General features: G+C 43.0%; 1 protein-coding gene across 12 annotated transcripts in view; it reads right to left on the bottom strand.

The window, feature by feature from the left end:
• OGDHL (oxoglutarate dehydrogenase L) overlaps positions 1 to 20,496 on the bottom strand; it is a 111,641-nt gene that overhangs the window by 77,882 nt on the left and 13,263 nt on the right. For 8 of the 12 annotated variants that reach the window (XM_053305768.1, XM_053305764.1, XM_053305765.1 and 5 more), the window contains 2 exons: positions 6,956 to 7,058; positions 5,568 to 5,683 (listed from right to left, as the gene is read on the bottom strand). In XM_053305768.1, the coding sequence (XP_053161743.1) occupies positions 5,568 to 5,683; positions 6,956 to 7,058 (219 nt within the window). Of the gene's footprint in view, positions 1 to 5,567; positions 5,684 to 6,955; positions 7,059 to 7,148; positions 7,246 to 20,496 lie in introns of all 12 variants that reach the window. The other 4 variants (XM_053305775.1, XM_053305774.1, XM_053305773.1 and 1 more) reach the window with 2 other exon arrangements.

Raw genomic sequence — 20,496 nt, forward strand, 5'->3', positions numbered from 1 at the left:
TCTGTCAACATCCATAAGTATGGGTTCTGCGCCTGCACAGGAAACTCATGGTAGAAATGCCGCAGCTCGTCAAGGCATCCGAGCCCCGTCTCCACGCCTACAGCGTGCTATTTAAAGGCGGACTGGGTGCCATGTTCCTCAGTTCTTGGAGACTACCATGAAGGATGATCATCCAGAAAAGCAAATGAATTCATCAGAATTGAAGGAGAATGGCATGCACACTGGTATGCACACATAGCAGAGCACTAGTGCAGAGGAGTGGTCCAGGAGGGTCTTATGGATGTCAGTGGATCTCTACCAGATCATTAGTTACAGATCAAGATCCATCGAGATCCATAAGTATGAGTGTTTAGCTAGTTCCCCATAGAGGAGGGCGCGGTAGAAATTATTGTAACACCCACTTCAAGATGCTTCTCCCGAAGCTTGCCTCGGCATCAGGGCGCACAGCTATGGCGTAGTGCTTAATGAAAGGTAATTCTGTGGACCATGTTGCTGCTTTACAGATGTCTGTGAAAGTTACCCCCAATAGGTGTGCAGCCGATGAAGCGTAGGTACAAGTGGAGTGGGCCCTGATTGCTTCTGGTGTTTCTTCAGACTTTGGTGAAATGAATAATATTACTGGTGTTCTTTTAAGTGAAAACTACTGAAGCATTTCCCCCTGGCTGGCATCCTAGTCCTAAACAGATTTATTTGAAAGAAATCCCAGGGATTTCCAGTGAACTTAAATAAGTGGACATAGAATAGCAGCATTGGGGAGGTTAACTGATAAGTTTGAAAACATCTTTGTGCCTTTTTGTGAAGATGAGTTTTATGCTTATATGGGTTTTGTTCATGTGTCTGTAACTTCACACCAAAGATTTATAATACATGAATGAACAGTTCACCTTGGAACACTTGTACATGGCATAGTTTATCTGAATGGGTGCAAAACCACAGTAGTTTATCTCAGGCATTCTCAAACTTGGGACCCCAAGGTTGTTGGACTACAACTCCCATCATCCTCACAGAGGCTATGCTGTGGCCATACAGAGGTTATCTACCCACCCACCTTTTTCATTTCCACAAATGTATTTCTAGTATATAGAGCAATAATATTCCACAGAAATTTCTCAGTACTGTATGTTGCATTGGAGATGCTGACCACCAAGGAAATGCTCCATGGTTCCACAGGAATACGAACAGGTGGTTACACATTCATAAGGCCTTTCAGGAAGGCTTTACTATCTGGTTGAGAAAAAGAGTCTTGCCACCACAACCCGGATGCTTGGAAGGGAGCACAGCCAAGTGAACCTTTAGAGACACATTAGCCAAACCCTGCGATTTTAAAGTAGTCAAATAGAGGAGTACATCCTTAATAGTAGCTTGCTTAGGCTGAAAACCATGCGCCCTGCACAGGTTTTAAAATGCAACCATTTGCCAAGTAGTTATATCTGGTGGAGGGCTTTCTTCGGTTGAGCGAGATGTTATTTAGAAGCTGATTCACCATGCCATCAGACGGAGTGTGAGTACGTCTGGGTGGAAGACATGTCTTGGGACAGGAGATCTAGTTCTTGAGGCAGACAATGGTAATGGTTTCCCGATAGTTTGAATACCTGTGGGAACCATGGTTGCCTTGGCCACCATGGAGTCACTAGAATGCATGATGTTGGAACAGTCAGGAGACATATCACTACTCAACTTACCAAGGGACGTAGTGGAAACATGTATGGTGTCTCTCGAGTCCATTCCACCTGGAAAGTGTCCCCTAGCTACTGAGGGTCATGTCCCACCCTTGAGCAAAAATGAATGCACTTCATGTTCTCTGAAGTTGCGAACAGGTCTATGGTAGGGCTCATCCATAAGCTGAAAAGAGGAGTAATATATTCCATCTTGAGCTCCCATTTGTGTTGCTGTTGCTGTGCAAACGTGCGACTTAGATCGTCCGCTAGGACATTGTCCAGGCCGTTTATGTGGATGGCTATCTGGTACACCTGATGCACCAGTGCCACAGCTGCAGGCTGAAGTGCACAGAAGGTCTGTGGCACTGTTCCATGCTGACGGTTGATGTAAGCTTGGAACATGGTATTGTCCAATTACACTTGCACGACTTTGCCTTGCAATAGTGGTAGAAAAGCTTTCATTGCCTGGAAAATGGCCAGCTTCTCCAAGAAGTTGATGTGTAAATGGGCTTGTTGTGGGGTCCACTTGCCTTTAATTTGATGGTTCTTGCAGTGGGCACCCCGACCCAGTAGAGATGCATCTGTCGTCAACCAAACTGAAGGAGACGCAATCTAGGAAGGAACCCCTTCCAGTTGATTCTGGTCATTCGACCACCACAATAGTGAGTGCAGTATTTGTAATGGAATTTCCAGGAGCTTGTGTGGACTGTCTCGGTTTGGATGGAAAACTGACAGAAACCAAAGTTGCAGTTTCCACACTTTTAACCGTGCATGACGTACTAATATGTTGGAGGACGCCATAAGGCTCAAGAGACATTGAATTAGCTGAGCCGGTTGAGACGGATGTTGCTGGAAAACTTGGATCAGGTCCCTGGTGCATTCGTACCTTTTTTGAGGTAAGTACGTTCTCCTGGTTTCTGTGTTCAACACAGCTCTGATGCAGTTGATGACACACACTGGTTCTAGGTGGGACTTTTTCCAATTGACTTGGATCCCCAAGTCTTGGAGAAGAGTTAAAACATACGGTGTCTGAGAAAGTAACTCTCCTCGGTCCCCAATCATCCAAGTACAGGTAGATTGCAATACCCTGCATCCTCAGATGGGAGATCACAACGGCCATACATTTGGTAAACACCCTTGGGGCAGTGGAAAGTCCAAAGGGTAACATGTTGTATTGGTACATTTGTCTATGGTAAAATGTAGATACCTCCTGTGCCATTCCCTTATGACAATATGAAAATAGGCATCTTTCAAATCCAGCACTGCAAGCCTATTCTCTTGATAGAGAAGTGGTGGGATCTGTTGTAACGCTATCATGCAAAATTTTCTGACACGAACAAGTTTGTTCAATTGGTTTGAAGAGGTGTAGACTGAAGCCATGCATGTCTCCTTAGTGAGAAAGCTGCAGTTAAAGAGCGAGATTCTGACTCAGCAAGGTGTTTTGCTGTGCTCAGTTGCTGCCTAGTGAGTTCCGCTGACTTATCCAAGGTCTGTTGGAATTTCTTCTTAATCTCCTCGGATGACAGATTATCTAAATTACTCTGAAGGATTTCCCACAGGTTATGACTGTACTTGGCTGTGCAGGCAGAGTAATTCGCTATTTTATTTTACAAACAGGAAGTAGAGTAAATCTTCCTCCCTAAGAGATCTAATTTTCTACCCTCATCAGCTGGAGTTGTGTGCGGGATGCTTTAGAAGATAAGTATTATCTTTTTATTGTACTTGGTACAAGCTTTCTAGTCTTTTGGAGTTGGTGTATGTACAACCTCCCACGCACACTTTGCTGCTCTGGAAACCACTGGCAGAATGGGAAGAGCCACAGGTTGGTTGGCCTGTGATTTTACCATGAAATTATATACAGGATCGTCTGTTGTAGATAGCTTGAATTTCAGATCCAAACCCAAAGCTTCTGTCACTGCTCTAACACGCTTATGGTAGGCCTTCATTTTGTCATTTGGAGAAACATAGGTGGAGGGTGGCACATCGGTGGGGGATCAGCCAAACCGTCTGGATCATCAGGATTGGATTCAAAATTGGAGAAGCAATTATAGTCTGATGGAGATCCAGGTGGGGAAGATAGAATACATGTCTGAGTCTCAGTAGTAGTCTTTATAGGCGGAGACTGTGCACACGTCTGGGTGGCCACAGCCCTGGGTGATGGTGGTGTTGTTTGTGTTGCTTATGCCAGAGTTTGTGTAGATTCAGACGCAAATGTAATAGGTCCGCTTGGAGCATCCCCACTTGCCAAGGTGTTAGTTGCCAGTGAGGAAGAAATAGGATTGTATGACCTTTCAGGAATGGATTTCCATGGCCTTTCCTGATAATCATATGGGGCACCAGGAGAGGAGGATCCCATAGATGTTATAGCAAGAGCAAAGCCCGCTGCTAAAGAATGAGCAAAACCATATGAACGCCAAACTGATGGGCCCTCCAGACCAGCAGCCAACAGAGTATTAGATGAAGGATGATTCACAGGTGGTGCAGATGAGCATAGGTGAGATCTGTCGGTGCTTGATGGAAGAAACCCCTTGAATGTAGATGTGGATGGGGTACTAGAGGGTGAACCCAGGATCAACAACAACATGGGTGAAGTGTCTGGATCCAAAAATGGCACCTCTGTCTGACTCCTCTTCATCAACATCAAACATCGGCATCAGCATCTGACATCAAGGTAAAACCTGACTCAATGCCAACAGTACCGGTGTATGCAGAGTCGACATCGCAGGTGGAAAACATGGAGCTGCGGTCATTGGTGTCAATGGAGTGCCACGATGATGATCAGTCGGCGTCGACAGTACTGAAGAGGCAATTGGAGCCAGAGGCAATGAATGAGCCCTCAATGTCGACCATATAGGTGTCGGTGGATGGTCAGCATCGAGAGGCTCTGTCAACAGTGAGGGATCTGGCAACTTCTTCGACGCTGGAGAAGATCTTGTTGATGGGTCAGTGTCGAGGGCAGTCTTTGACTTCAACGCTGGTGGCTGTTTCAAAAGCAGGTGCTGTAGGTCAGTTGGAAATGGTGGCCGTTCTCTAGTCAGATTGATAATCTTAGCCTTCTTTGGCTTTGGAGTCAAAGGATTAGCATTCAAGCCAGTCGTTTAGTCTTCGACTTTGAGGGCTTCAGTGTTGAGCCTGCACCTGAAGGTGGCTTAGGGCTCAGAAAAGTTGTAGCTGTGGCGGTTGACATTGATGTCGAAGGCTTGGGTGACTTCGATGTCAAGGGTGTTTTCGGTGGTGTTTCCGACGTCGATGGGCAGGGCTCACCAGAGTCAAGTGAGTTAATACTTAATCATAGATAGAGGTGCAAAGCCAAAGCACCCGATTCTTGCGAGTCTGTTTTGAAAAGGAGAGAAAGATTTTACATGTAGAAATGTTGTGCTCCTCTCCTAGGCAAATTAGACACAAATCATGGAGATTTTTTGAGGGGAGTTTAGCCTTGAAGCTCTCACACCTCTTAAAGCTCAGTTTCTTCTCAGCCATATTGATAGGCAATACGTGTAGTCAAAAGTCCATTCCAAAGGTCAAAAAACACCAACACTGTCCAGAAGCCAAAAACAAGTCGAAAATAACCAAAGTAACCATCCTTTTTTTTTTTTTAGATGAACACACAAAATTAGCAATAAACATTGAAGAACTAATCCAACGAGGAGCGATAGAACCAAGCTCCTAATGCAACGGCGGTCAGAAAAGAACTGAGGAACATGGCGCCCAGCCTGCCTTTAAATAGCATTCTGTAGGCGTGGCGGTGGGGCTCAGACACCTCAACGAGCTGTGGTATTTCTACCATGAGGTTCCTGTGCAGGTGCAGAACCCATACTTATGGATCTTGATGGATCTCGATCCAGATCTGAATAATTGAACACCCATTTAGGAGAAAAGAGCAATACAAAACACAATCATTACACTGACCTCCAACCGCTTGATGATTTCTCGTAAAGAAAGCATAGTCTCATTTCCTCCTATGAAGGTGGTTGTAGGCAACTGGAACACTTTATCCAAGTCAGATTCATATAAGCCATAAAACTCTGTGGTATATCCATTGACAGTGAGATGGCAGGAAGAAAAATCCAAAATCAAACATTTCCTCTACAGTCACAAACATAATTCTTCATAGGCAAGGTCAGAAAGGTAATGAAATACCACTTCATTTCAAGACAGAGGAAAGAGGATTTATATACTATATTTCTTGAACTTAAATGAAATACATATACACACACAGTACATACCTGAAGATATCTGCAACCCTGGAGGCAGGTTTTTCAAGATGTCTTATAAGTTAATATAATTAGCCCTCATTATCTGTGGTTTCAACAACCACGATTTCACGTATTCTTAGAGACCTGATTTCTTTATCTGCATTATAAAAATAGGCTAAAATTCGCCTATTTGCAGTTTTGAGCAGCTGGAAATGACTCGGAAATGACTTCCAATGTCATTTCTGGCTGCCATTTTATAGTGCAGAGCCATTTTGTGGTGGTTGTTTTTTAATTTCTGCAATTTTTTTGTGAAAATTGGAGGAGGTGGAGGTGGGCATTGCTTGGAAAGCAAGGTAGAGTACTTTATTTCTCATATTAATGCTCTCCCTCTCTCCCATTTTTAGCCGTGTGTGTGTGTGTGTGTGTGTGTGTGTGTGTGTGTGTGTAGGAACCTAACCTCTAGATTCTGACAGGGCTAAGGTTTCATTATTCATGGTTTTTGTATTTTTGCCTATAGGCAAGAACAGAACCCCCATGAATAATGAGGGCCACCTGTACAACTTCTAGTGAGCCAATAAATAAGAAATCTGTGTGGTCAAAGAGAGACAGTCCATGGCATGAACATACAAGTGTTCTTGTTGTATCCTTGCCTACTCTTCTCTTGTCTTGTGTTTCGTATTATCTTCTTGTCCAGGTTTTTGTATTTAATTTAGCAGTCAGGAACTATTAGTTATGACTAATAGTCAGGAACTATTAGATTGTTTTGCAGGATCTCTTAAAATGCATGCCAAATTCTTGCAACTTCTCTATAAAGCCACCACTTGTTTTTGTGTGTTTTTAAACACCATTCTCACATCTCTTCCTTCAGACAAAGTATACAAGCTCTTTGTACATGCTCACACACAAAACAAATGCCAAACAACGTATGATAAATTAATACACAGTTAAGAGGACTCTCTCAGTAAGGAAGAGCTGCCTGTCCTGCTGAAAAAAGAATATTCAGTTTTGTAACGCTCACCTAAACTTCCCACTGCAATTAATCATGAGACAGTCCCCTCACTGTGAATATTAATTTATTTCAAAGGATTTGAAAATTCTCACCCAGTTTATCAATAGTAGTGATTAAATCCGATGGAACAAATGAATCCAAGTCTGCATCCAAGATTCCTAAGGGATCCAACTGAGCCACATGATGTCCACGGATCTGAACAGGTTGAAGTGGATAAGAAGGGTGGTAGAAAAGGCAAAAAAGAAAACATCATACTAACAAAGCAAGTCAAAGGGGAGAGCTCACCGACTTGTGTGCGCGCACACAGCTCATTCATGGAACCATCAAAAGAAACGGCATTAATCTCGAGAGGGTCAAGCTGAGCTTTGTAGTGCCCTATAAACTGAAAATAAGGAGTACTGTCACTGAGTATGTGACCTATGATCAGAGAAGGTAGTCTGACAATTAACAGTTACCATCTTGTAGGGATGTGCACGGAACTGGGAGGGTGGGGGGTTGCTTTAAGGGGCGGGGGGGTGCCTCCTAACTGCCCATCTATGTCCTGCCACTTTTTCCCCACCAGCCCTCTCCCAAAAAGCATGGGCACAGGGCTGCAGCGCCCCTCATTGCAGCCTCATTCAGCATCACCACGCAAATGGCTGATGCATGTGCATCAGACATTTGTGTGGTGACACTGAACGGGGCTGCAAGGAGGAACTCTGCAACCCTGTGCCCATGCTTTTTGGGAGAGCACAGGCAGGGGGAAACGGCAGGGCAGGGATGGGCAGGTAGGAGGCACCCTCCCTGCCCCTTAAAGAAATCCCCCTGCCCTCCGAACCAGTTCGAACATAGATTGATGGAACAGGTTCTGTGCACATCCCTACCATCTTGCCTACAAGTCAACTGAAACTAATTTTTATGTACAATTTTAAGAAGGAATTATATCCTTCTGTGTTGTATAACAGACCATTATTTATGTATTTTTCTTTGTAAACTGCTTTGTGAACTTTGGTTGCAGAGCGTTATGTAAATAGTAGTAGTAGTAGTAATTGTAGTAGTATGTCTTAGCAAACCAAGGACTATGTATATATTTTAAGAACTACATCTGTTTTTAACAGCAATGGGAATCTTTTCACATACCTTCTCTTCTTCTGTGAATAATAGGACATGACTAAATCATTAAAAGTACAATAATAGAATCTAAATATACTATCTTCTAGGACAAGTCATTCCCTTTTCACAAAATGCAAGACATAAAACATCTTTGTAATATGAAGAGTGTTGAATTTGCTCAGGGCTATGTCCACAGCATATGCCACAGGTCAGGCAACATTTGATACTTAAAAGCATAACACTCAAATAATCTCACTCAAGTCAGTGAGAGCATTTGTAACTATATGACATTTTTCAAACATGTGACTGTAGTAACTAAGCAATTATTTAAGAGGATAAACATCATAACTGGTATTGCAAGACTGCAGTTTTCAAACTATGTTCTGGGGACCCTTGAGGTTCTTTGAAAAGCTCATCAGGGATTGATAACTGAGAAGTGGGCAAGCTTTTCTGGAAGTTTCTGGCAAACCTTTCCATTTGTGTACTGTTACTGATCTCCCCCTGTAATATAAGGATGCAAAGGAGTATTGGGTGTGGTCTAGGCCATGATCTCAAGTCACATGGATAACCAATGAGTTCCAACAGGTCTGACCAATGCCTCATGTGAGCAAAGTGTGCATCCTAGAACAGTTCCCAGAATCTCCTGCAATGTGCAGGGGCTCCTCAACAATGTGGAAAGTGTCACTTTAAGGCAGAAAATGTGAAATACACTGGCTGACATCCTGACTAAATGTACTAGAGGAGTCCTGTTGAAATTGAGTTGTAACTCCTGTGTAGTGTTATTAAGTGATTTAATTAGGATGCCAACCACTGTTTTTAGGGGGGGGGGACTATTTCCAAAGATATTCACAATCTATTGCAAGAAAAATGTTGAGGCATTGAGGCTCATTTAAGGGTGCCCCAATGATCCTCTTCTAAAATGAAACAATAATAAACTAACTAGCAGAGGGTAATGACTGCCTCAAAGAAGACTCTTATGTCTTTAATAGTTGCATTGCGGGCCGTGCTATAGCAATATGAAACAAGTTGTTCTAGTAAGAACTAATCAGCCTACTTTCCTTTCACTATCTCTACATCTGGACTAAATCTGGTGCAAATCGAGGTCCACAAGTTAGATCTCTTGCACCTCAAATGTTCCTGTGTCCGCCATCTTGGATTGGGGTGGATGTTGACATTACAATCTTGACCACTGAGGTGTCCCCGTGTGTCATTCGCTGCAGCTGTTCCAAATTTGATTCAAATCGGTTAGACAGTCCTCAAGTTAGTGCACTTGTGCCTTAAAAGTTTATTCATCCGCCATCTTGGATCAGGGTGGGTGACATAATCACAAGCTGCACCATTGGGGCATCACTATGTGTCCATTCAGCTGTAGCAAATTTGGTTCAAATTGGTTAGACTGTCCACAAGTTAGTGCACTTGCACCTCCAAAGTTTACGTGTCCACCATCTTGAATTGAGGTGGATGACATCATCACTGTCTTCACCATCGAGGTGTCCCTATGTGTCCCTACAGCTGCAGCAAATTTGGTTCAAATTGGTTCACAAGTTAGCCCACTTGCACCTCAAAAGTTTATGTGTCCGCCATCTTGAATCAGCGTGGGTGACATAATCACAAGCTATGCCACTGAGGTGTCCGTATGTGTCACTCACTGCAACTGTACCCAATTTGGTTCAAATAGCTTAGGCACTCCACAAATTAGCCCACTGGGGCCTCAGATGTGCATGCGGTCGCCATCTTGAATTGGAGTGAATGACATCATCACACACCATGCCATTTGGGCATCCCTATGTGTCCCTACATCTGTAGCAAATTTGGTTCATATCATTTAGGTAGTTCACAAGATAGCCCACTTGCGCCGCAAAAGTTTACGTGTCCGCCATCTTTGATCGGGGTAGATGACATCATCACAAACTACGCCACTGCGGTGTCTCTATGTGTCCCTACAACTGTACCCAATTTGGTTCATATTCAGGTGTTGCGAAGTTGATAGGGGGTGACACACGGACACACACACAGAATGCCGGGTGATCTCATAAGCCTATTGGAAAGTAGACTAAAAACACTACCTACTGAATACCTTCCTGCTTCACACTCACTGAAGTCCAGACTATAGCAACACTACTTGAGACTACAGGAGAACCCCATTATTTGTGGGGGTTCCTTTCCGTGCAGGGGGGGAGGAAATCAGCGAATAACAGCGCATTAAAGTGAATGCAAATTGGGGGTTAGGTTTCTGCAATGCCCCAAACTGCCCACAAAATGGACAAAATGGGCCAAATAAAGTGCCCTGCCATGCTCCACAGTCCTAAAGGAGTCCAAAGATGGCATCCAAGCAGTGTTCCCTGTAACAGGGATTCCCAGATGTTGTTGACTACAACTCTCATAATATCCAACTGTGATAGCCTGGGAATCCCTGTTACAGGGAACACTGCACCCAAGAGTAAAAAATCAGCCCAAAATCGCTTGCTTTCTTTTTTTGCCCTATCTTTTTGGGAAGAAATGAATCATAAAATGGCTTCTGAAGTCAAAATAGCAGCTGGAAATGACCTCAGAGGTCATTTCCAGCCACCCTCAACCCATGGATATGAGGGTTTAACCCCTTTTCTGCTGGGTTTTTTTGCGTATACTAAGGTCGGGTGTCCGTTACCAGACCTCAGATACATGGAACTGCAGGTGCTGGACCCGCGGTTCTCCTGTATTACTATGAGAGAAAATGAACCTTTCCCTCTGAAAATGTTGTGTATCGTTCTATTTAAAGAGACTGCACAGCAAAAAGGTCAATTTTTAATTAAATGCATGCACCATTTACAAGAAGATAATTCCCTTACTAAATATCTCTGCTTCAGTAAGGGAGCTGGAAACAACAGGCTGCAGATGTAGATGCCATCTATCCACTATCCACCACTTTCAATAGGATTAACATGTACATCGTCATCCGTATTTCTGGCACAACTAATCATTCACAAATATCCTAATAAAGCACCACTAGAGTTGGACTGGGCTGTTAATCAGGCAGGATAAAGGCAAAAGCAGGGAAGAAGTCTTGCAGTTGATACATTAAACCATTTACAGATGGAGGAATGAGACCAGATATATTTAAAAATCAACAAATTTCACTGGTTTGCAATTAAAAAGCATTCATTACACAAAAAGTTCAAAATATGCAAGCAAGTCTGAGATTTTCCCCTTGAGAAATTATGTGCATCATGGAACATATAAACTTTGTGACTACACAACATATTTGGAAAATGTCAACAACACACAGTCCATACAATTCAGATTTATCCCATGACACACCCACTGATGCAAGTGGCATTCAGCAGTAGACCTCCTAGAAGAACTTTGCTATGCTGCTTTCCTAAAAGAAGATAAGAAGAGTGGATATATTCCAAAATCAATCTGACGTGTATCCATGCAATTGGCAATGACTACACTGTACAAGCAAATAAAACATTAAAACAAGCAAATAATCATATGAAAAACTAAAATTATGTGTACAATGCAATACCAGAACTGGATCTAAATTTGTACTGGGTGCAAAACATACCTACATTCTTCTTATTTAGGATAGGCTTCAGAGAAGTACTCATCCTACAGTTCTTAATCAACAGAGTCATGCAATTCTATAATTCAACCAATAACCACTGAGCAAGGCACACATTTCCAGTCATGACACAAGCTATTTTGTGTCAAGGCAAAATGACACAAGCTATTTTCAGCCTCTCCACTCCTTTCGGGACCCCTTCTACCTTCCTCTCCACTTCAGTACTGGCCTCAGAGATGTCTGCAGTTTACAAATATAGGAGATGAACTGTAAGTGGCAATGCTTATGTGACTGGGATGTGGAGGTCAGGTCCAGCAAACCTGTATTTCAAAGACCTCAATATAGGTAAGAATATATATAGCAGACAAAGTGGCCTTCTAGAAGTATTTTCCACAGGCCTTATCATAATTTTCTCTCAGCTTCTATATTAACCAATTGCAAAAGCCAAGAGGGAAAAAAAGGCAAAGGCAAAAGGAGGCAATTTTGTATATAGTGCAACTTTTTTCAATAATTCATCATTTTAATAAATAGCTATTCGCACATTATATAAAGCAAGTCATTCATTTTGGCTGTATTGTATAATAATAAAAAAAAGCTATATGAATACCAAAAAATGCTCCAATAAGTACATTCAGTGACAGTTTATATTAAAACAAAGAGTTACAGAAGTTCTGCAACACACTTTGATTTATCATTCAGAGAACACTGTGCAACAGTTAGCAAAACACAGTTTCATTATTTGTCTTTTTAAAACATTAGATAGACGGGCCCCTATGCAAATCATTCATCTGACAATATTCCAGAGTGGGCTTTTTTTTTAAGATTAGAATTAATAGGGAATGTATAAGAATAAAACTATCAAGATGGATAGATACATTATGAAAATTTCAGAAGCATACAAATTGATAAAGAACATGTATAAGCAATTATTCTTTTTCAGTAATGTATTGTAATAGGAAATAAACACTAGTTGTTCAAAGAAATTTCCTCACTACCAAATCTAGAGCCTAGTTACTAAACATGCCAACAATAATTTTAAGCAGTCACTTATCATTTGCGCTTCACCTCTAAATTCAAGGGTCTACACCCAGAGTAACGCTGCACATGCACTCCCCTCCCTCTTCAGCCTACTGTATCTCCCGAAAATTAGCGATGTGCCAAAACACGATTCCACATTCAAATTGTGAGCACACGCCTTTAAAAATAAAGGCTTAAAAGCCCCTTTAAAGCGGAGGAGAGCAGGTCCATACTTGCTCCTCTGATCACCACCATTGCCATAATCCCAGCACTCCGCCCAGCTATGCCTGGGCATCGTTACACCATAGCTGTAAGATTCCCAGTCTTACAGCAGCCCCTGTGCAACGCCGGCACACACATGGCCGCCACGTTTGCATGGAGGCCATGTGCATGCCAGCGTCATGCAGGGATAGCCAGGAGATGCCCCGCCGGCGTGTGAGCATAGCTGGAGAGAGCACCAGGATTACAGCAATGGCAGTGATTGGAGGAGGAACAGGTATGGACCTGCCCTCTTCTGCTTTAAAGGGGCCGTGTAAGCCCTTGTTGCCCACAATTTGGATGCCAAATCGCATTTCGAGCACATCCCTACCAAAAATATGTCCCCGATGATCGCTTGACCCATACCTGCCATGTCCCTATTTTCCCATTCACCTTAATGGGGAAATAGGGACATGTTAGCAGGTATGCTCGACCTGCAGGGACACATTTTCAGGAAGCACAGTGGGCTACAGAGGGATAGGAGATTGGCAAAATTACTCCTTCTGTGTAGCATGCAGACGGAGTTACTCTAGACGTCATTCAGGGAATAAAACGTATTCCTTCCTCCCAATGTGTAAATTCCCAAAATATTCTCTTTCGTAAACAATTTTCCTTTGAACCTAAACTGCATTACCAGTCACAGACTTCCATAACAAGGAGAAAAGAGGGGGGAAAGGTTGCTCACCTGTGACTTTTGATCTGGAAGTGATCCATTGCAGTCATAAGAGTGAGTCCTGCGCCTGCACAGGACCACTCAGGCAGAACTGACTAGCTCCTCAAAGCGCTAAGCCCTGCCCTGTGCACATGGCACATATGCTCAGTTTGGGTGGGCTAGCGTTTTCTCCTCAGTTCCTGGAGGACCGACAATTGAGTTCAAACGTCATATGGTATCAGAGTACAGTTCAACAAGGTAAGTAGCATATGAAACTTTTAAACATGCAGATTGTCACTTCACATACTGCAATGGGGCTGGCAGGATGGTCTTATGACTGAAACGGATCACTTCCAGATCAAAAGTTACAGGTGAGTAACCTGTTTATCTGGATCATGATCCATTGCACTCATAAGAGTGAGCCACTAATGAGCTGTCAGTATGGAGGCAAAAGTAGTATGCTAAGGTAAGACCCTTTTGAGCATACCCCTCCCAAAACTGGCCTGAGCTGCAGAGTGAAGGTCTAATGCATAATGCTTTATAAAGGTGTGCTCAGAAGACCAGGTTGCTGCTCTGCAGATGTCTCTAAGCTGAATGTCTGCTATGTGGGCAGCAGAAGTAGCATAAGCCCTGGCAGAATGGGCTCATTTGGTCTTAGGGGGGCTCCATTTTTTGGTGCTTGTAAGCCAGGAAAATCCAGTGGGAAAGTCTCTGTCTTGAAATTTGGTAACCTTTCACATTACCCTTGTAACCGACAAAGAGACGTTTTGTTTTTCTGTAAAGCTTGGTCTGTCTCAAGTAGAAGAGGAGAGCATGTCTCACATCCAGGCAATGCAACGAGCATTCAAGAGACGCTGAGAGATTCCAGAAAATGGTAGGTGAAATGATTTCACTATTAATATAAAAGTCAGTAATAACTTTAGGCCTGAATTCAGGGTCCAAGCGAAGCACCACCTTGTCCTTATGAAACTTTGCACAGGGGACATCAATATGAAGAGCATTTAGTTCACTGACACGGCGGGCTCAGGGCATTTAGTTCGCTGACGTTACGGCTAAGAGAAAAACCATCTTCAGGGTTACAAGTTTAGGAGGTGCCATAGCCATGGGCTCGAAAGGGCTCTGTCAGGGCTGATAGGACGAGAGACAAGCTCCATTGATCAGTAGGCTGCCGGATCGGTGGATAAAGGTAGTTTAAGCCCTTAAGGAATCTCTTTGAGTCTGGATGAGAGAAAACGGTTTTCCTGCCCCATCTGGGATGGCGAACAGAAATAGCGGCCAGGTGGACTTTGATGGAAACATTGGCCAAGTTCCGATGCTTCAGCAATGTGAGGTAGAGCACAACCTCCTGGGAGGTCGCAGAACAAGGCAGGAAGCCATGTTCCTGAGCATAAAGCCTGAACCGCTTCCATTTGCTGTTGTAGTTAACACAAGTAGATTTCTTTCTGTCACTGAGGAGTATTTCATTCAAGTGCTTATCCTCCATGCAGTCAAGTTTAGAGAACTTAGGTCGGGATGGTGGAGCCTTCCGCCCTCCTGTACAAGATCCTGACATTGACATAGTTGCCTTTGGTGACCTTTCAACAGTCTGTGTGCCTGTTGAAACCATGGCTGCCGGGGCCACCATGGAGCAATCAAAATACAGTTTGCAGATTCTTGAAGGATTTTCACTAGAATTCTGTTCAGCAGAGGGTAAGGGCTGCAGAAACATATAGAAACTTGAATTGAATTGGAAAGCATCCCCTCTGGAGTTGTGGCCGATGCCGGCTCCCGAGCAGTACTGGGGACACTTTCTGTTTGTGAATGTTGCAAACAGGTCGACTTCCGGTATACCCCAGATCTGGAACCACAGTTGGAGGTATTGTGGATTGACCTCCCATTCATGTTGCTGTAGATAGAGCAAAGATCTGCTGAGGCAGTCTGCTAAGTTGTTCTCTGCTCCTTTGATATGAATCACTATCAGGCTTATCTGCTGTGCTATGACCCAATTTCAAATTTGCAGGCTGAGCATGCAAAAGAAGACCATCCCTCCCTGATGGTTTAAGTAAGCAATTGCCGTAGTATTGTCCAGTCTGATTTGGATGACCTTGTCTATCAGGGTTGGTTGGAAGGATTGGTTGGTTAGTCGCAGGCAGTGGTCCCTCTAATTTTTTTCATCACTGTGCAGAATGAGTTTTGTTCTGGATGGCAATATCAAGGCAGTGTGTGCACACCTGCATTTAGAATGAGGCCTTCCTGATTCAACCTGAGCAGGATCTAAATTGAACTGAGCAGACATCCAAAAACTTGTGAGTGCATGCATGTGTGCATACCTTAGAGGGAACAGTGGTTGCAGGGCGTGACCGAGGCATCAAAGGAACCAACTGGAGTGTCGTCAGGGAAGGCATAGCTTGAGATGCAATGGAAGCCTCCTCAGTGGCAGTCCGTGCACCCTTCTCATTATGTTACTTGTGCAGAGGGTGCTTCCTCGGTATCAGAGCCCTGATGCCAAGACTTGTGTTACTTATGATAAGAAGAGTCCGAAGGCAGCTTTGGCGCTTTAAATGTGCTGGTGGTGGCTGCCAAGGAAGCTCGAATTGAGGATTTAGACTGCTCAACGGTAGTCCTCGACTTTGGCTTCGATGCCGTGTCCAATGTCAACTTCAACACCATACCTGATGTCAAGGGCACGGAAGCATCAACCAGAGATCTGGGCATCGGAGTGCCAGGGCAGAGCGTGTCATCGTAAAGGGCAACTCTCAGCTGAAGGGCTCTGTTCTTTCTTGTTCAATGAGAGCAAGTTAAGCAAATTTTACAGGTGGAGGTGTTGTGTTCCTCTCCCAAACAAAGTAGACACAAATCGTGGTTGTCCGCTGAAGGGTGTTTAGCAGACACGGTGCTTAAAGGTCTTTTTCTTATGCATAGTGAGATAAAGAAACAAGGGGAAATACTCAAGTAACGTGAAGTAAAGTCTGTTCCAAGTCCAATCCGAGGTTGTAACCGATTAAATTGTCCATTCATTCCAACTAAGTTCAAAATGCTAAGAATAAGAATAGTCTGGTCCAGTCCAAGTTGTAACATGGTAAAAACTAATCTAATTTTGTTCTTTTTCATAGAAAACTGTTCCAGTCAGAGGAGCTCACCGAGGGACTCACACAATGGTGGTCAGAAAGGAACTGAGGAGAAAACGCTAGCCCACCCAAACTGAGCATGTGCACCACGTGCATGGGGCAGGGCTTAGTGCTTCAAGGAGCTAGTCAATTCTGCCCAAATGGTCCTGCGCAGGTACAGAACCCACTCTTATGAGTGCAATGGATCATGATCCAGATCTACTTTTTATTATCTATGCCATAATTTGTACTGAATTTGGTGGGCTTCTACTCCTAAATCATAGATTACATTTGTGCATAAGCACAGCTTGAACTATGAACTATGTTAGGATCTGTGGCTGATGTCAGAGGGAAAATCCAGGCAACAGGGGCTAAGCACCCATTGCCAAGGGGTGGGAATGTTGGAATGGAGGCAGTTGAGGAGGGTTGGAGGGGGGAGAGAGAGAGAGAGAGAGAAGGGGAAAGGGAATTGATGGGGAAAGTGAGGAACTGACACGCTAGTGGACCATCAGGAGACCAGTAAGGGACAGAATGGCTGTCCACACAAACACCACGCAAGTTGTCACAGAGCAAATGGCTGCTCTGTGCCAACTGGGACACGGGGTGTAGATACTGTTAGATTGAGTACTAAGAACAAAGGGAGTAATATATATGGTTTCAAGGGGAATTGAACATTTTTACAATTTTGAAGTCTTAAAACAGAAACTGTTCCATATTAGCATTGTTTGGATACTCTAACGCCAGATTCCTTTTTTTAAATTATTTTATTTATTTATTTATTCTATTTCTATACCGCCATTCCAAAAATGGCTCAGAGCGGTTTACACAGAGAAATAATAAATAAATAAGATAGATCCCTGTCCCCAAAGGGATCACAATCTAAAAAGAAACATGAGATACACACCAGCAACAGTCACTGGAAGTACTGTGCTGGAGGTGGCTATCCACCTCCAGCACAGTACTTCCAGTTACTGGGCCAGTTACTCTCCCCCAGCTAAATAAAGAGAATCACTACGTTAAACGGTGCTCCTTTGCCAAGTTAGCAGGGGCTTTAACAAACTTGCAGCTCCCACCTGCCACAGATCATATCAAATGTAAAGATATTTTTTTCCACAATCATAAAAACACACAACATACATCTGTTGTGTTTTAAATTGTGTATACCACCTGGAGATACATGTATCAGGTGGTATATAAATATGATAGATAGATAGATAGATAGAGTAAACCATTCTGTCAATGAAGACAACATTCAGAAAGGAGCAAGTATCAATCCCAAAAGCAGCCATCACAAATTTTACAATAGGCAAATATGTAATCTGGTTAGTACACCAAAGGGTTAGAAGAATGAGCAGGCATACACAAAGGTAGCCTTCCTGCCTATACTGGCGCACATCTGTCCCTTATTTTTGAACAACATAAAGCACTATTCAATTAATGTCCATCTAATTAATAAATAAATCACTACAAGCCTCAAGGAAATTATATGAATTCTTTTGGAATAAATGGTTTAACTAAAACAACCATTTTAGCATTCAAAGTACAAGGATGCTCATGTATTTCACAAACTAAATTCCACAAACCAGAAGATATACCCAAGGTACTTCTCATGTGTGTTACAGGGAATATAGATGTTGCTTTTTAGAACTGTTACATAAGATTAGAGGATCTTTTTTTTCAAAATAAAGACAGGAGGTTAAATTTCTTTTTTAAAAAAATAGGAAAAGAGAATGCTCATGCATGCCTCTTAATATTATTTTACATCACACCTGACCTTGGGAACATACCTTAGCACTGCAGACTGAGAGTCATCTTAAAATATTTCAAGAACATTCACTTTCAAATAAAAATTACTAGTCTTTTTGTACCAAAAATGTATACAATTAAGGGTTAGGTTTGCTGTTTATTCCCTATCCCACCTGACTTGACAAGACTACAGGACAAAATCTAATTTCAAATCCAGATAAATCTTATAACTCATTCAGTTGTCAACAGCACTGGATGAGCTAAAATCTATTCTACAGAATAAGAAGTCGTAGGTGTGGAAAATTAAACGTTCACAGCTGTTCTCCATTATATCCTCTGAAAACAAGATGTCTTATAAATTGACGCCATCCATTCAACACTAGGCCACAGAGAGAGGATTAAATGCTTTCAGAACAGCCAAGTGCTTTAGATAACCATATTTTATCAGCTGATAGGAAGCATACATGGCTGCCACCTGTGGAGACATCTCTATTCCATCAACTGAAACCAAATAATAGATTTGAAATGAACAAAAGACTTCTCTGTCAGGGGCTATTTTCTTTTGGAAAAATTTCAAACAACAAAGCAGCAAAATGGCTTCCAAAGGTTTACTTTTATCTTAAACTCTAGTATAGACTTTTAACATTAACACTATAAAGACTTCTACACTAAACCTTTTACATAAAGTATTAAACTAACAATAGAGATCTTCAAATAAGCCTTTTCATTTTAAAGTGGCTTCCTGGCATTCCTAAGCACCTGTTTAGACATTATTTCAGCTCCAGGATTCTACTTGGGGTGAGAGTGCCAGAGAGATCAAACAAACATCAGATCTCCCAACTCACTCACTACCGTTTCCCATAGTAAGAGGCACTGGGCAGGAGAAATCAACCTATTCAACCCAGCACAGCATCCATCCCAGTGGCTATTAATGGTGTATTTTCTGTGTTTATTTCTAGATTGTGACTGTTTTGGGAACAGGAAAATATCTTCTCTTCTCTTCCCCCCCCCTATGTAAACCATTTTGAGAATTTATTGTTGAGAAACAACACTTACATATTCAAAATAACAAACAATAAACTCAGTTCTCCTTTATTTGAAATATTGAATTATAGGGCTCTCAGTAATCTCCAAATAGGCTCAAAGTTTCTTTTTTTGCCCACTCAGACAAATTAAGAGGGCATTGTAAAAAAACCAAAAACCTTCATTATGCTGTCCTCACATGAGATCACAAAGACATTTATTAGGTCACAACTGTCTACTCCCAGTATTTTGTACCTCTAAGCCATAGGGTGATGACTAGGTAGTAGGGGTGTGTATGGAACCAGCTGGCCCAGTTCGGTTCAAGTCCGAACCAGACCCAAATCAGACTGGGTCGGTCCGGCACCCCCTCGAACTGCTCCCCCTGGTTCTGTTCAGCCTGGGGGTTGTGGACCTTTTTCTAAATAAAAGAAGACTTTTTAAAAAATAATAAAAACCATCCGGGGTGCTTCTCTTAGGTGGCGGGGGGTCTATGGAGCTTCCCCCTCCTCCCACCGGTCTTCCTCCTCTCAAAAACGGCCCCGTTCAGGTGTTCTTTGGCCCATTTGGGCCTTTCCCCCAGTGCAGCGGCCATTTTGGCCATGCACAGGCCCATTGCACGGGTGCGGCAGGCTGCAAAATGGCCAATGCATTGGGGGGGAAGCCAAAGAATGCCTGAATGGGGCCATTTTTGAGAGGAGGAAGCCCAGTGGGGGAGGGGAACCTCTATAGACCCCCGCCTCGGAGAAGCCCCCTGGAAGGGGTATGGTTTGGGGGTTTTTTTTAGCAAAAGGTCCGCGAACCCCCCCACCGCCCAACGGACCAAACAGAACCGGGGGGGATTCAAGGGGGTGCAGGACCAGGGTTGAGCCAAACCAGGGGTGGTTCGGCTCGATCCCAAGCCTTTGAACTGAACTAGTTCGGTTCCAAACCTGCTCGCACATCCCTACTAGGTGGAACAGACATTGGGTAAGATCCAAACTAAGTTAGTCACAAAACTAACTAATGGGATTTAAGTTAGTCATCACTAACTTGTCTTATTTATTTCATGACTAACTGGACCCTGCCAAATGAACACCCAGCCGCCCAGAGACGTAAGTTTGGGCGGGGTATAAATTTAATAAATAAATAAATAAAACCGCTAAATACAAACTCAAACGGCTTTAATAAGTCATTCCTTTCTACTAGGGTATTATGAGAACTGTAGTTACAGTATGA

Source organism: Hemicordylus capensis, chromosome 3 (genome assembly GCF_027244095.1).
Source record: "Hemicordylus capensis ecotype Gifberg chromosome 3, rHemCap1.1.pri, whole genome shotgun sequence".
NCBI lineage: Eukaryota > Metazoa > Chordata > Lepidosauria > Squamata > Cordylidae > Hemicordylus > Hemicordylus capensis.